Raw genomic sequence first — 17,070 nt, 5'->3', positions numbered from 1 at the left:
AACTTGATTCCTCTTGCCTCCTCCTTTCAATCACGAAACAAAGGCAGAGGCATTCTGCAATTATATGGTATATTCACTTGCATGATTTGCCTCCAGGCTTCCAGCCATCTCCATCATGTGGCACTCACTGCCGGTGTTCAGGAAAGATGCACAGAGAGAGGTTTGGGTCTTACCTGCTAAGGTTGCATGAATTTAATCTTTTGGGCTTAGGGCTTTGAGATAAAACACATTTTAAAAAAATCACTCTGTCTCACCTACTCAAAAGTGGAGAGCACTGGTAAGTGCAGGCCCATGACAATCTCACTGTGAACCTCTTTTTCTTCTTTTTGGCTTTCTTGTGAGTGCTTATTTCTATACAGGCCTTCTTGTGAGTGCTTATTTCTATACATAGTCTTGAGGTGAGGGCAAGAATGACAGAAAACTTGCACTAGGCCAGTACTGATATTTTATAAAGTTGGTACAATGTGAGGGAGTGTGGGGGAGAAACTGGTAACTGCCTTTGAATTTCTGTTCTTCCCTTTTTCAGTAACATCTCTGACTTTAGCCAGGCTTGTTGCCACCCAGCCAAAGCATGAAGTTTCCTGATTCCCTTGCAGCAAAGTACAGTAGATTGACCTGGCTTCACTTCTTTATGCCCCGCACCCTGTGAACCACGCCCTTGCTAAGTCCTTATCGTGGGTGGATTATACTTCTTGCCCTTGACTTGGGGCTTGGTAATGCATCTGTGCTTTGGCTAATAGCGTGTGAACAGATGTGGCGGTGCGCCAGTTTTGAGTCTAGACCTTAAGAGGCCTCACCTATTTCTATCTGCTCTTTGGTGTCTCTTTGGGCCATGAGGAACAGATCTGGCTAGCCCATCAACCCAAGGAAGGTGAAAGGCACATGGGACAGTCACTCAACTGAAACACAGACCTGCAGTGAGAAATGGAATCAGCCCAGCCACTGTAACCTGAAGCAGAACTGCCTGTCTGAGACCAGCACAGATGAACTGAACCTAGCCAACCTGCAGATATCTGTTTAGTGTTGTATGACATTTTGTGGTTATTATATAGCAGTATCTAACAGATACATATGGAGTGGCCCTGTGACTAGGTTCTGCCCAAATATATATGGAAAAAATACATGGGACTCCTAGGCATGCTCTTCTTCATTTTTTTCCATATTTTGCTGTCTGGAATGTGGCTGTAATGCATGGAGTACCAGCAGCTATAATGAACCATGAGGACAAGAACTACATTCTAGGAATGGTGGACTCTCCAACTCTAGAATTCTTTTACTGAAGAGAGTATGAAAGACTTAAGTTACTATCATTTGGGAGTTTTCCTGTTAAATGAAGCCAGATAGAATCTTTACTGATATAGGAAATAAAATAAACACTCTTGGCCTTTTATCCCACTCCCTATTCTCTCATCCCTTGTGGAGGAAGGTGTCAGCCATTGGTCCTCATTTCTCAACGGGGTCTCCTTAGCTTTCTCTTTTCATCCAGATCAGTGGGAGCAGATGGCTGTGGCAAGGTCCAGCCTGGAGGAAAGGCGGATGGCCAGTCTATTTTGGCTTTCACATAGGCTATGCTCTTCCAGCATTGTCTCTACATTAATAAAAGTGATGTTTTAGCCTTCTGCTAACTGTTATCTTATGTCTCAATTGGTTCAGAACTCAGGTAGGGAATTGGGCTGTTATGAAACTGACTTCACAGGTTTAAACCCAGGAGAAACAATAAAGTTCGTATGGCCTGGGTTTGAGTCTCACTCAGCCACTTGCTTGGTCAATGGCTCACTTTCCACATTTGTAAGGTAGGTATAATAATGCTACCTACCTAATTGGGTTGTTTTGAAGAATAAGTGAGTTAATCCTTGGATAGTACTTAGAGCAGTAACCACTCATGGTTACACTTAAGAAATGTAGCCAATACCATTCTGGCCAGGGCTGGGGTGAGGCCTGTTTCTAGGGCCTCTTTGAAGATAGTGTGCCAAATTTTTAATGGTCTATTGGAATGGACATGTGATTGCTTAACATTTAATAAAGCGTAGATATGTGCACACCTTGGTTTCTGTCATCAGAAACTTGAAACTCATCCAAGATTATTGATGTTATGGATTAGAATAGTTTCATCCAAAGAATTATGAGATGCCTTTATCTATATGTCTATATATTTTTCTATCTATTTTCCTACAGACCTATACCCAGCTTTGTTCTAAACATGTTTGAAGCTATGAGACAAAAGGACACTAGTTAATTTAGCAAAATATGGATCCCTCTAATTTGGATGTCATTGAAGTGGATTGTGGTAATTAGAGAATGAAGTTTTCGTATAGAGTTTATATATCCATATGGAAACAGAGGTTCACACATAAATACATTCATTCAGCCTCTTTTTATAAGTGCACGTGCATTTCAGGAAATGAAAACATCCGCACAAGTCAGGCTTGCACAGTTGCAGAGTCTGGGGCTGTTAGGTTTGTGAAGGAAACTTGGGTGCTTGTGCACTTTCCTTGACTCTGGCAGCAGATTGGCACTTGTGTTAATTTCCTACTGCTGCCATAACAAAGCACTACAAACTGAAAGATGTAAGACAGCAGAAATTTAATCTCTCACAGTTCTGGAGATTAGGAATCTGAAATCAAGGGCTGGCAGGACAAGTCTTTAGGGGATAATCCTTCCTTGCCTCTTCCAGCCTCTGGAAGACACCCCTTGGCTTGTAGCTTGTCTTCATTTTCTGCTGCTCTTTTTTTTTTTTTTTTTTTTTGAGATGGAGTCTCATTCTGTTGCCCAGGCTAGAGTGCAGTGGCACGATCTCGGCTCACTGCAACCTCCACCTCCTGGGTTCAAGCAATTCTCCTACCTTAGTCTCCCGAGTAGCTGGGACTACAGGTGCATGTTGCCATGCCCGGCTAACTTTTTGTATTTTAGTAGAGATGGGGTTTCCCCGTGTTGCCCAGGCTGGTCGCGAACTCCTGAGCTCAGGCAATCCACTCACCTCAGCCTCCCAAAGTGCTGGGATTACAGGCATGAGCCACAGCGCCCGGCCTTCTGTTGCTTATAACAGAATACCTGAAACTGTAATTTCTAAAGAAAAAAAAAATCTATTTCTTACAGTGATGGAGATTGAAAGGTCCCAGGTTGAGGGTCTGCATCTGGTGAAAACCTTCTTGCTAGTGGGGACTCTGTAGAATAGATTGGCACAGGGTGTCATGGTGAGGGGGGCTGAGCATGCTAACATGTTCACTCAGGTCTTTCTTCCCCTCCCATGATAATCCATTGATCCATTAACCCATTAATTTCTGCCCTCATGAGCTGATCACCTCTTAGAGGCTTTCAATACTGCCACATGGGGGTTAAACTTCAACATAATTTTTGGAGGGGACAAATAATCAAACCATAGCACAGCTACTAAAACACTTGAATCTCTGCATCCATGGTCACATGGCATTCTGTCTTCCCACGGTATTTTTCTCTTCTTATAAGGATATCAGTCATACTGCATTAGGGCCTACACTAGTGACCTCATCTTAAGTTGTTACATCTGCAAAAACCCAATTTCCAAATAAGCTCACATTCACAGGTACCAGGGGTTAGAACTTCAACTTTTTTAGGGTAGAGGGAAGGTATAGAATCCAATCTGTAACAGTGCTACTTTCTCATTTTCTTTTGTTTTATAAGGCAACTTGTTATGTGTCCACAATGTGAAGATAGTTGAAAGGCTGTTTGGACAAAGAAGAGTGGCTTCGGGAGGGGATTCGTAAGGCAGTAAATAGAGGGTTTCTCATGCTTGGAACTGTTTTTAGCTTGCACGTTTAGTTTGGATACTAAAAAGGAGTTCTTCTTACTCTTCCTCTATGGGATCTGCTGCCCCACATAGAGTCAGCCATGGAGCAACTCTGGGGGAGAGAGAGAGAGAAGGCCTTCTGACTGTTGCCATGCTGACAGCCAATGAGAAGAGTTCATTCTCCATGCTGCTTCCTGGCAGAACATGCATTGATTCATTCATTCAACAACATTTAATGAGCTCCTAAAATGTGCTAGGCACTGTTCTAGGTGGGAAGATACGTTGGTGAACAAGAAAAACAAAATTCCTATTCTTGTGGAGCTTGAGTTATATTGGGGAAGACAGAGAACAAATAAGTAAACATATAAATCATATTAGACAATAACAAGCACTCTAAAAAATAAAGCAGGGTAAGAAGGCAGAGGATGCTGGGAGTAAAGTGAGAAGCTTCATTAGGCAAGGTCTCCTCAAAGAGCTGACATGTGAGACGAGATTTGAGTCAGTTAAAAGTGAACCTTCCAGGTGGAGGGGACAGCAAGTGCAAAGACCCTAAGGATGGTATGAATTTGGAATGTTTAAGGAAGAAGAAAGCCCATCTGGAGTGAGTGAGGGGGAGAATAGGGAGAGAGGGACCTGGGAAGAGAAGCAGGTGTGATAGAAGATGTTTGGATTTTTCTAAAATATGATGGAAGGCTCCAGGAGGAGTTTTGAGCAAGGGAGTGTGATCTGATACATGTTACAAAACACAGACTATGACTGCTAAAGGCAGAGGTGACTGAATTATACGGGGCAAGAATGGAGGCAGAGAGAACCATTGAGAGTCTATAGCTGTAGCCTGTGGGAGAGCTAATGATGGGCTGGAGGAAGGTGGGAGAAGGTGACCTGGTGAGAAGAGAAATTTGACTTGGGAGTTTTAAGGTATACTCACAGGGCTTGATGGCTTGTGTGTGGGGGCATAGGGCAAGCAAGTCAAGGATGACCTTGGGTTATGTAGTTGGAGCACTTGGTGAAGGTTCATGCCATGTCCTTAGAAGTCAGCAGTGAGAAATTTAAGAGAAGGGAAAAGTCAAAAGTCCTCATTTGGCCATATTACAGTTTTTTGTCATGATCATTAAAATATTTTTAAAAACAGCTTTATTGAGATATAATTCACATACCATACAATCCACCTATTTAAAGTATACAATTCAATGGTTTTTACTACATTGTGAATATCTGTGAGAGTTTTACATCCATCACCACAATCAAATTTAGAGCCTTTTCATTACCTCAAAAACAGCCCCTACACTTTTTAGCCATTACCCTCTAATCTTACCTCCCTAACCCCAAGTCCTAGACAACCACTAATCAGATGTTTTGTCTCTGTAGATTTGCCTGTTCCTGACTTTTCATAAAAATGAAATTGTATAATATACGGTCCTTTTTGACAGGCTTTTTTCACTTAGTATGATGTTTTCAAGGTCTGTCAATGTTGTAGTATATGTCAATGCTTCATGTCTTTTTATTGCTGAATAATATTCCATTATATAGGCATACCACATTTTATTTATCCACTTATTTGTCAATGGACATTTAGGTTGTTGCTACTTTTTGGCTGTTTTGAATAATGCTCTAGACATTTATGTATAAGTTAGTACATGGACATATGTTTTCATTTACCTTGTGTGGATACTAGGGATAGAGTTGCTGTACAGCAACTCTGTTTAACTGTTGAAAGAACACTTTACATTCTAACTAGCAGTATATGAGAGTTCCAATTTCTCCACATCCTCATCAACATTTATTATCTATTTTATTCTAGCCATCCTAGTGGGTGTGAAGTGATATCTCATTGTAGTTTTGACTTGCATTTCCCAGATGGCTAATGATGTTGAACATCTTCTCATGTGTTTATTGGCCACTTGTATATATACTTTGGAGTAATATCTATTCAGATCCTTTGCCCATTTGCAAATTGGACCTTTTATTGTCTTGTATTATTTAGTTGTAATAGTTTTTTAGTAGATACAAGTTCCAATCAGATATGTCTTGCAAAGATACTTTTTCATTTCATCCATTTTTACTTCATTGATGGTGTACTTTGAAGTGCAAATGTTTCTAATTTTGATGATGTGGCCATATTATATTCAAGATGTCTAACAGGTAGTTAGATATGTAGGCCTGGGGTTCAAAATAGAGGCTGGGGATAGAGATGCATCCCTGTATAGATATTATTAAATCCATGAGGTGGGATGAGCTTAATAGGGAGAGAGTGTGGCTGGAAGGGTTGAGGAGTGAGTCCTGGGGCTCTCTAACATTTAGAGGTCAGGAAGAAGAGGCAGACAGATAATCAAAGACAACTACTGGCTCCTGAAGAACCCACGAAGGTAGGGCATCCTGAAGGGGAGTGTGGACTTGGGATCTGGCATTGGGTAAGATGTTCCAGTGTGGCTTTCACTGAGCACAAGTCTCACTGTAACATTCCGCCATCAAGTACGTACATAGCCATGTGTCCCTTCATTGTCACTATAGAAACTTGCTGGGCCCATTCTATGAAGGTCACCTTAGCTTAATGGGCCTACACACTTCGAAATCCCCACTCAAGGACTGCACTTATAGGAGATTGCAGTACTTAGTTATCTAGAAAAGATTTATGACCTTATTGAGATTAACTCTTGTTACTGTTAATGGATATTATGTTGCAAAGCTATGACAGAACATATGTCTTGCTTTATTTTTTAATGCAACAAGCTAAAAGTCCCATCCCACAGGACCGGCTAATTACACAGAGACTTTAATAAAGATAGAGAACTCTGAAGATCTTACCCAGACCACCTTTTCCCCTTGCTGGGGTCACTGTACTTTTAAGGATTCTGGGCTTTCTGAAATCAATAAAAGGGCCTTGGAAACAACAGTCCAAAGCAACTCAAGGCTGTTCCTGCTGAGGTGTACTTAAAAGACTGCAGAGGAGAGACAGGAAATGGCTCTTACAATACAACATGGTGTATGGTGTCCTTGTCCACAAGGCCCAACAAGACTTGGGAAATCCTCTTCTCTTCAAGATGTGTGATTTTAACGTTAGCTTTAAATGCAACACGCTCCAGGTGGAAGGAAAAACACGTGGACTCTGTTAGTGAAAATACAGAGTCAAAGCAGACAGATTTCCTTTGGGCCTTAGCTGAATCTAAGTTGGAGTCAGCTGATATCAGTTTACCTCTTAATCATTGAGCTCAACTTCTGGATTGCACAGCAGACTTCTTGAGCTGGAATTTACCTGCTTGTTCACTTTCTTTTTCATCTGCCAAACGACCACAACAAAAAGGGCCAAGTGGGACAGTGGCTTGCACACAGAAATATCCAGAAAAATAAGGCAGAGACCAGAAGAGCATGCTAGTAAAGCCTTGTCTCTTAATAAGCTGCACTAATTTGGTGAACTTCACTGGGGCTCCTGGGGTCAAAGTTGTGTAGGGGTTAAGGATATAGGCAGTGAAAGTGGGTGCAAGAAGTGAGAAGGGCACGTTCTTATTAGTGAAGAGGATTCTGAAAGGTTGGAATTGGTTTCCAGGAAATGAGGGAGGGCTGTTCTGAGGTTTCCTTGGACTCCTCTGGAATCCCTGTTGTGAATATCAAAGGGGTACTAGTGGTGAGGGGCAGTAGTTGGGGGGGGGGCGGTCAGAAAGAGTGGGAAGACTGAACAAGCTGGGTAACTTTAAATTATGGGGGGTTCATTTGCTGTAAATCAGAGGCTGTCATTTCAGATTTCATGACTTTACATGTCCAGTTGTAAATAACATTCCTAGGTGTTAGTGGGACAAATACGAAGTGGGACAGCAGTCTCAAATTTGGGAGATCTTCACAGGGAAGGTCGTCAGGTCCTGAAAGTGTCGCATAGAGGGGAGAGAACCCATTCTCTTCTTGCCAAGTAGAAAACAAAGCATAGCTTTTCTCTCCAGAGAATGTAGTGGTGGTGGGGGAGGGAAAAGAAGGTGGAGGTCCCGGAGAAATTGCAAATGGGGCCAAAATGTGACTATGAAAGAAGAGTGAGCTTTTGATAATATTAAGAAAATCACGCAAGAAAAAAAAAAAAAGATGGTTAGGTATTACCCCTATGTGGCAGCATTTGCCCTGCAGAACGAGAAGGTTTGCAAACAGACTTCCCAAACCCCAACCACAGCTCGCTCTGCCTCGAGGACCCCTTTTCTGCACCCCCACCTCAGCGCCCTCTTCCTGCACCCACAAAGAGAATACTCAGTCATAGGGGTTCACCAGGAGAGAGGAGACAGAAGGTACAGGCGGTGAGCGGGAACTCAGCCATCATCTCACTCAGGTCTCTCCCCACCCAGCTGATAGAGCGAATCCCGAGTAATTGTTTTCCGAGGGGGTCCGTGCGCGCTCGGTGGCGCCGCCTCGGTCTGGGTTCCCCGGAGGAAAAATACCCACCCGCTAGGACACAGCGGCTTTTCGACTCGGCGGGGATGAACTGTGGCAACTTCTGCAGCCCCCACCGCGGTGCGGAAGCAGAGGCGGCAACATTGGCGACGGCGGCTCGGTGGGGCTGGAGCACGTGAAGCCGTGGGGGCGCCGGGCGCCTCCCGCTTTCTGGTTTCAGCCGCGAGTCCTGGGACTCCGACTTCGGTGCTCCGGGTGGTAGCGGCTGCTGCGCCTGCAGTCCAGATCCTCGCAGTTCCAGGGGCGAAGAAGGCGAACGGAATCGTCCCCCAGTGGGGAGCGCAACAAGCCACAGTAGCCAAGCCCCTCGCTCCTGCCCCGACTCCCAGGCGAACGCAGCCGCAGCGGGGGCCGGGCCCCGAGCCCCACGCCGCCGCCGCCGCCGCCCGTGGTGAGGGGCGGGCTGGGGGCGGGGCGGCTGGGGCTGCCTTCCCGGGCGCATCCCCGAGCGCAGCACCGGCGCTGCCGAGCCACCTCCCCCGCCGCCCGCTAGCAAGTTTGGCGGCTCCAAGCCAGGCGCGCCTCAGGATCCAGGCTCATTTGTTTCCACCTAGCTTCGGTGCGCCCTGCTAGGCGGGGACCCTCGGGAGCGATGCCGGTGGATGTGATTTTAGTTGTGTGGTTCTGTGTGTGCACTGCCAGGACAGGTAAGCATGACGGTGGCGGTTAGAGGGATCCGGGAAACGGGGGTGCCCACAGCCCACGGTGGCGTGGGGGGACCTGGAGCCGAGCTCTGCGCTGGTCTGGGGAACGGCGGTAGTGTGGATCGGTTCCTGGGATCTCTTTGCCCTGCTGGGAGTGACAGGGTGAGAAGAGGGACTCACGGGCTTGAAGATGTCCCCGTTGAGTGCCTGTTCTCAGGGGACCCGGCCTCTGGGGCGCAGGAGTGAGGGGCGCGGCCGAGCGGACGCACCCTCGTGCGGCTAGTAATCAGCTTTCTGTGCCAGGGAGTCGAAACCCGCAGCAGGGCGGGCCCGCGTGCCCCGTGTTCCCGAACTTGAAAGGTGCTGTGGAGGTCGCTCTCGCCGACCCCCGCCAGGCTGGGAAGGGGTAGCTGCGGGAGTCGCACCCGCGGAGGGAGCGCTTCCGGCTGGCGGGTGCGGCCGGGGCCCAGGAGGGCGCGGTGCGGCGAGGGGAGAGAACTGCGGGAGAACCCTGGGATCCCGCGATCTCCTCCTGTCCCTTTCTGACTACCCAGGAGAACTCCAGGAGTATTCTCCTCCGCCCCGCTTTGCTCCCAAGGGTTGGGCGAACAATTATCTAAGGGAAACAGACCTGTGGAGACAATCCAGGGAGATTTTTTCAAGCTCAAACCAGTTTTCTCTTGCCATAATCGCAGGGTTCGGGGTGGGGAGGGGGAGCAAGGATGATGCATGATTGTCTGAAGTCCCCACTTCGTTCTGCCTCCGGAGACGCAGTTGTGAGGACTCTCAGCGCATCTTCTTCCTTCTGCTTCCACCGGCTCCCTTGCCCGAAAGTCCCCTGGGGTTCGGAGACTGGCTTGCAGCTGCCTTCTTCAAAGAGCTAGTAGTAGATGCGAGGAGACTGGGGTGAGGTGAGGTGGGGTGAGATGTGGTAGGAAATTGGCAAAAATAGGGCCTGTCAACTAGGGGGAGTGTCGGAGGTTTGCAATCCTACCCAGCCATCCCTCCGCACGCGCTGCCGACTTTGCACCCTAGAATCTGTGTGGTCATTCCCTCTGCCTTTATTCTCCCCGCTTTACCACCTTATTTCCTTCTCTATAGGCGTGGCCTTCTCTCTAGGCCAAAAAGCAAGTTCACCTGGAGAGGGCTGAGGGGGCGTCTGCCTTTGGTTGGCTCAAAAGTTCCCTCCGCTTGCGCCCAGGCGCCCCTCTTTGGCAATTAGCCCGCCAGAAGATCCAGCGTCTAGGAGCTTTCAGAGGGCCGTTCCCACTTCCCCAGGACTGAGCAGGCAGCGGCTTTCGTCTGGTTAAGAATGTTAAGTATGGATTTCTCCAGGGACAAAAGAAACCTCCCATTCCGTTCCTTACCTGGGAAGTTCCGAGCTTCCCGGGCTGCGGAGACGCCAAGGCTCAGTCTAGCTTAGAATAGTTACTTCTTGAGTTCAGGCCCATCAGAACGAGTTAGTCTTTTGAAACCGGAAAATGCTGAAGGAGTGCGCGCACCCCAGGAAGATCAGGACAGGCAAGACTAGTGCAGAGCGTGGGCTACCTGCTCTGAGCGCGAGAGTCTGGTGCTGGTGGACATCTTGCAGAGGAACCGCAGACAGGGAGAAGCTTGAGAGGGAAGGGGCAACCCGTTAGTCAGTTCACATCCCTAAGTGCACATCACTACGGAATATGCCTAAATCCTTTGTTCTCATTATTCCTTTGAAAAGTCGCCAAAGTACCCTTATCACGGAATGCAAGGTGTTTCAGGGTTCATTGCTTGTGGAGGACATCTTTAAGAGCAGGTATTTTCCCTCTTTCCACTTCGAATCCCCTTTAAATCTTGTAAAAATTTGGTTGTAGGGGAAAATTCATTCATGTATTTATTCATTCAACAAACAATGTCTTGCTGGGTGCCAGGATTTCTTATGCAAAGAGGAAATGACTTAGTCCTTGACTTCTAGGAACTTACAGCTTAGCTGAGAATCTAGATAGGAACTGGCAGGCATTTTAATTTTACAGATTGATGGGGGGTGGTGAAGAGCTAGGAGTATAAGTTTGTATTAAGGAAATATGGAGGAGGGACAGTTTGAATTAATTCTAGGGAGGAGTGGTGGTCAGGGATTTGAGAGTTGTGCCTTCAAGGCTTTGTAGGGAGTTTTCCAGGTGGACAAAGTGGTAAGGCATTCTTGGCAGAGGGAACAGATTGAGCAAAGGCAGGGAAGCATGGAAGAATCTGACCCATTGGTTGTGACTGTTGCCTAGGGAGCTTGAGTTTTCAGTGCCCCTTGGCACTATTTGAACACTAGAGGACACATATTTCTTCTACACACATTATCAGAAGAATCAGAGAGACGGACGGGGGGAATTACCTCTCAATTTGTACACTTAAAATATCTTGTAGTTTGGGAGGGTATAAGCAGTAGCTTTCTGGGGGCAGCCGTCTGAATTTGTGCAGGAATCACCATTACCACACCATCCATCCACCTCTTAGGTAACAAAGGCTGGCTGGTAATTAGTTTATCAGCATCCAAACAGCTGCATGGAAAGTTTCTTTGTCAAGTGGGGCAATTGTTGTCTGGGCTGTTAACAGTCCTAGATGAAATAAACATGTGGTTCACTTAGTGAGCGGCTCAGATATCACCGCCTTTTAAAGGAACTGAGTAGATGATTATCAGGCACATTTTAATTAAAGAAAGACTGCAGTGCAGACACAGTTGCATATGAAAAGATCTAATGATAGGTGTCACGAGGAGCTGCTTAAATCTGCCTTGTTCAGAGAACTTGTTTTAGAGTGCAAAGTGGAGTCAAGACGGGAGGTGCCATTCTCCAGTTCTTGTTATTTCTGGTTGAGAAATAATTCAGAGATTTACAGGTATGTCACTCATAATGAAAATTTAGAAGGCTACAATAACAGCAGTAATAACACACGATCTCTATGAGTTTTCCCCAATGCTTTGGCAGTGTGAATAATTGAAAACTCGATAATTATTCTCACATTGCTTTCCAGTTTGTTTTGGTCACCAGGGTAGAGGGTGAAGGGAGTACCTACACCTTCAAAGCCCCTACTGACTAACTGAATGTCTTTTGCTGCCACCTGCTGGAAAGGAGAGATTTTTTTTTTTTAAGTTGGAGTTTTGCTCTTGTTGCCCAGGCTGGAGTGCAACGACGTGATCTCGGCCCACCGCAACCTCTGCCTCCTGGGTTCAAGTGATTCTCCTGCCTCAGCCCCCCAAGTAGCTGGGATTACAGGCATGCACCACCACACCTGGCTAATTTTCTATTTTTAGTAGAGACGGGGTTTCTTTATGTTGGTCAGGCTGGTCTCGAACTCCTGACCTCAGGTGATCTGCCCGCCTCAGCCTCCCAAAGTGCTGAGATTACAGGTGTGAGCCACCGCACCCGGCTGAGAGATTTTGTTTTGGAAGGAACTCTCAGGTGGATCATTAATTATGAATTGAATAATGGAACTGTGAACATGAGCCCCCAGCCTCCAAGGATCAGGGAAAATATTGGCTAGCTTGGAAGAGGCATAGAGCATATTCTTCAAGAAATTGCTTTTGGGGTATTAAGGACCTTTGTAGGTGCCCAGGGGCCCAAACCTGATTAAGTGGTTGTGAAATTCTGTGGTTAAATGAGCTCCTGGAGCATCATTCTAGCATTATTTTAGTCTGCATGGTCCAGAGGAAAACAACTTCCACCATGGACAATGAGCAGGAGTAAATTTAAAGTCAGCCAGACCCAGGAGGATTTGCTGGAAAGCCTATGTCTGGGACCCCAAAGGTGAACTGAGTGGGCTGTGGGCCCGAGCATTCCCTGGGTGGGGGTGAGGAGCAGCCAATAGCAGCAGCAGCAGCAGGAGGAGGAGGAGGAGCAGGTATCTTTGTTAGGGTGGAGGTTCTGAATTCTAGAGTCAGGCCTCAAGTGCCTCTGTGACATTGACGTGCTGCCTTCCAGGTTTTAAAAATACTTCTTCCCCAGGAGCTTTTTATCTTGCTTAATTGTAATTCACAATTTCAGCCATTTGTAGAGTCGTTATGTCCAAAGTAGAAAACTTCAATAGAGTTTCCTAGGAAAGGGCGGGAGCTCCATGCTTGGACAAGAAGCAGAAACGTTAAATTTTTTTTTTTTTTTTTATGAGACCACACTCACACTACATAAGGTTCAAGAGAGCCCATGTAAATGCTGCCTTATTAATAGCTTTTCTCATTTCCTAGGCAGTATGCAAAGTGCTATCCTTTACACATCCCGCTATGGGCACGAGGCATTTTCATCCTGGTGGGGACTAATTAAAGGGAGAGAAGAAAACTGTATCCAGAAGCCTAATTGATTTCTCTTTTTTGACTCTTTTTATGAGGTGTTTTATTTTATTTTAATTTTTATTATGAGGTGTTTTCATAATAAAAGCAATACATTTATCTTAAAGCCAGAGGAGCTCCTTCACTTTTGAGTTGTGGGCAGGGAGTTGGGAAGCGAATATAGATTTCATATATGGATTTTACAAGCAAACCCAGGGTGAGAGGCCCTTCTAGGTCAATTGGGTATGGAGAAGGGCTGGGAGGAAAGGGGCCATCTGTACCTTTTGTGTGATTCCAGTGGAGTTGAGGACCAGGGAGCTGCAGTGGTCTGGAGAATTGGTCTTTAATTAAAGACAGATGAAACAACCCCCAGCTGGGCACCACTTATGTGCCTGATTGAGCTGCTGAAGTGTGAATATAGTTTCCCCTGAGACCTCATGAGTCTGGTGTAACAGGTACCAGTATCTTTTTACACATGGTAACCCAAAACATGAAATTTCCTATAGCAGAAGATATGAAGCCACCCGTGTTATTGCTGATATGGAGTACTAGAGTTCTGAAGTCTCTGCTTCAGCAATTCCTTCAGGGAGGCAGGTATTAACATTTCTATTTTATGGATGAGGAAACTGAGGCCTGATAAATGAATGTTTTTTTTAAGGGCACAGAGTTAGTAGAGGGAAGAGACTGGACTGAAACTGGCTCTCACTTTAGTGTTGGTTCCACAGTACTTTCTGGATTGAGGGCACTGTGTTCTCATTTGGGGGTGGGGATTCAAGGACACCATTGGGGTGTTCTGCTAGTTCTACAGGGTTTGTTTGGGTGATTTGAAGCCTTGCCCAATTAATTGCAGGGCTCTTAGTCTGGAAGATTTGAGCATCTTAAGGATGCCATCGTAGAAGTATTTTTGTCCCTGTATCGGTCAATATTGCCATAATAATTTTGTATAACAAATAACCCAAAACTCAGTAGCTTGAAGCAAACCATTGATTTTAGTTCACATATCTGTAAATTGTGTTTGGTGTTGGCTTATCTAGGCTGCATTTGGCTGGGCTTGGTTTCAAACTCAGGTAGGCTGCTTGCTCCACACTTCTAGGTCTCCTTGGACCAGTGGGCCAGCAGGGACATGTTCTTATCATGATGAGGAAGTAGACGAGAACAAGCCCCACCGCGCAAGCGTATTCAAACCTCTGCCTGCATAATGTTACTAACATCCCAATGGCCAAAACAAGTTATGTGGCTGGCCTCAAAGTCAAGAGATGGTGAGGTTTACTCCCATTCTAGTGGAAGGAACTGCAAAGCCACACAGTAAAGGCTGTGGATATGAGATGGGTAAAGATTTGAGGCCAATATTCAGTCAACCACTGTCCTTTTAGAAAGTTTCCCTGGCTTGCATGTCATCCGTCATCTCATACTATCCCGAGATATGCTTATTGCTCAGAGGTCATTGCACCCAAAGTATTGATCATGCACCAACTCATTAGATAATTAATCAGGTCTTAAGTTCAGAGCCTGCCTGCCATCTGTCCAGGCCTGTGAAAGGCACTTGGGCAATAGGGGTGCTTCCTTCTTCTTGCGTCTGGTGAAGGGCACATTCCCCAGACCACTTTCCAAATTCCTGGCTAGAGAAACACCAATTTGGAGGTCCTTCGAAATTTAATTTGTGCCCTTAAACATAAACCTTAAAACCCTCCAATTATATCTCAGAATTAGAATAACATCCAGGCTCCTTGTGGGTCACAGGCCTTATATGATCTGGCCCTTCTCTCTCTCCCCCTTTGACCTTTTTTCTTTTCTTTCTTTTTTTTTTTTTTTTTTTTTTTTTTTTGAGACAGAGTTTCACTCTGGCACCCAGGCTAGAGTGCAGTGGTGCTGCAGGATCTGCTTCCTGGGTGCAAGCGATCCCCCTAAGTAGCTGGGACCATAGGTGTACGCTACCACGCCCGGCTAATTTTTTGGTCTTTTTATAGAGACATGGTCTCCCTATGTTGCCCAGGCTGGCCTCAAACTCCTGAGCTCACGCAATCCTCCTGCCACAGCCTCCCAAAGTGTTAGAGTTACAGGTGTGAGCCACTGTGCCTGGTTGGCCTCATTTTCTACTTCTCTACCCCTGGCCCATTCAGTTTCAGCCATGCTGGCTTTTTTTCTCTTCTTGGGACACTCCCAGTTTGTTCCTCATTTGCGTGCACCGTTCTCTGCATGTGGAAAGCTTCCTCCCATCTTGCCTTTTCTAGTCATTTAAGTTTTAGCTCAAAAGAACCTTTTCCAACCCGCCTTTCTAAAGTAGGGCCCCCATCCAAGTTGTTTTCTATCCCGTTACTCTATTTTATTTTGTTCACGGCATTTATTGCCATCTCAGATTATCTTATTAATTGGCTTATTTTTTGCCCTCCCCTCACCTAACCCACAGGAAAGCGAGCTCCATGAGCACATCACCAGTGCCTAGCAATGTGTGTGCTATATAGTAATACCTGTTGAAAACATTATGAAATGAATGAATGCAGAGTGAATGGAAGGAAGACATCTTTGGGTCAACTGGAAGGGGAAAACTTAAATCTTCAGTTCAGGGGACAAGGGGAAGCCTGACAGAAACTGAGAAGGCAGCTAATAGACATTTTGTTTGCCTTGGCAATGATGAGTTTCAGCTCTAAAGAGGCCTTCCTGATCGACCATCTGTCGACAGAAGCCTAGCAGGTCCTGTTTCCTAACAGGGAAAGAATAAGGAAAGAGTAGATTTCCTTCTCCAAGCCTATAGGACCAGGGGTTACGGTGGGAGGACAGGTGAGGTTGTGATAGCTTATGATGTCCCAGTGAACATTCACGCAGTGGGTGCAAGCCTTCCAAATCTTGTCTCAGTGACTGCATTACCATCAGATGAGAGTTGACAGCTGTTGCTGATTAAAACATTTCCAACAGCACAGTCAAAATTGCACGATTGAAATGATGAGTGTAGATGGACACAGCCTTTATGAATGGCTTAAACATAGCCCGTTAGAGTGATCACTAGCCTTATTAATACATATAGTTGGAAATCACTTTGCAGTCATGAATGAATCATTCCTCAGAGCACCCCCTGGGTGAGAGGCATCTTTAGGGGTTTGTCTTAGACAAGGGTAGAGGAGGCTCAGGGCTGTGTTTCTCTGCACTAAGGTTCTCTAAAAAGAGTTATCAGGGTATCTGACTTTCCAACCAGGAATCCCCTTGGATGGAAATATATATCCATTATTCCAGGGATTCTCCTTCCTGTGCAGTCCCTCTGCCACCCTTCTTCAACAGGAACAGGGTCCTTTTTCACTTTTTTCCTCCTTAGCACAGGAGATCGTGCCTGATTAGTTAGGGAACACTTTGTGGAGGTGTTTACTGGTGGTGGTGGTGGTGTCAGATTTTGCTGCTGCATCTGTCTCTGAGGCAGGTGGATCAGGGCCACAATCTTGTATCCACAGTCACCACCTCTATAAAGCTTGGAAACCCAGTTTTTTCATAACTCACCTGACTGCAAAACCTATCCTGAGTTGAACTCATTTCATGGCAAGACTTGATCTAAACTGATATCAACCTATTTATAATCTTTATTTATGCCAATTAGAGAAGTATGTCATACTTTTTGCTTCAGAAATACTGTATTTGATTATGGGGTGCTGAGTTAGATTTTGCTAAAAATGTTACATAAAATGTAGTATATAGGCCATATTACCTTTCTAACATGTGGCATCTTCTGAATTCTGAATATTTAACCTCAGGAGTTTTGGATAAGAAATTATCAATCTATAATGTGGGGTAGGATTGGGGGAAGGAACAAAGAAACTACAGTATTAGCGGGGTAAGGGAGCAAAGATTTGCTTTTCTTTTCCCTCCGTAGACAAAGACTTTCCAAGCACTCATCATTGGCTTCCTTGTATTCCCTGCCACTCCCTGACTCTGTAACCTCTGCTCTGTAATGCTACTAACAGTCT

At 45.6% G+C, this 17,070-nt stretch overlaps 1 protein-coding gene across 2 annotated transcripts in view; it reads left to right on the top strand.

Annotated features, from left to right (window-relative positions):
• Positions 1 to 8,613: 8,613 nt before the first annotated feature.
• NELL1 (neural EGFL like 1) overlaps positions 8,614 to 17,070 on the top strand; it is a 936,950-nt gene continuing 928,493 nt past the window's right edge. Inside the window, exon 1 of one of the 2 annotated variants that reach the window (XM_008004248.3) lies at positions 8,614 to 8,841. In XM_008004248.3, coding sequence (XP_008002439.3) covers positions 8,787 to 8,841 — 55 coding nt within the window. In that variant the 5' untranslated portion in view covers positions 8,614 to 8,786. The remainder of the gene's footprint in view (positions 8,842 to 17,070) is intronic. The other variant, XM_008004241.3, reaches the window with a different exon arrangement.

Source organism: Chlorocebus sabaeus, chromosome 1, assembly GCF_047675955.1.
Source record: "Chlorocebus sabaeus isolate Y175 chromosome 1, mChlSab1.0.hap1, whole genome shotgun sequence".
NCBI lineage: Eukaryota > Metazoa > Chordata > Mammalia > Primates > Cercopithecidae > Chlorocebus > Chlorocebus sabaeus.
Note: the sequence above shows the minus strand (reverse complement) of the source record. Positions and strands in the feature narration are given on the sequence as shown.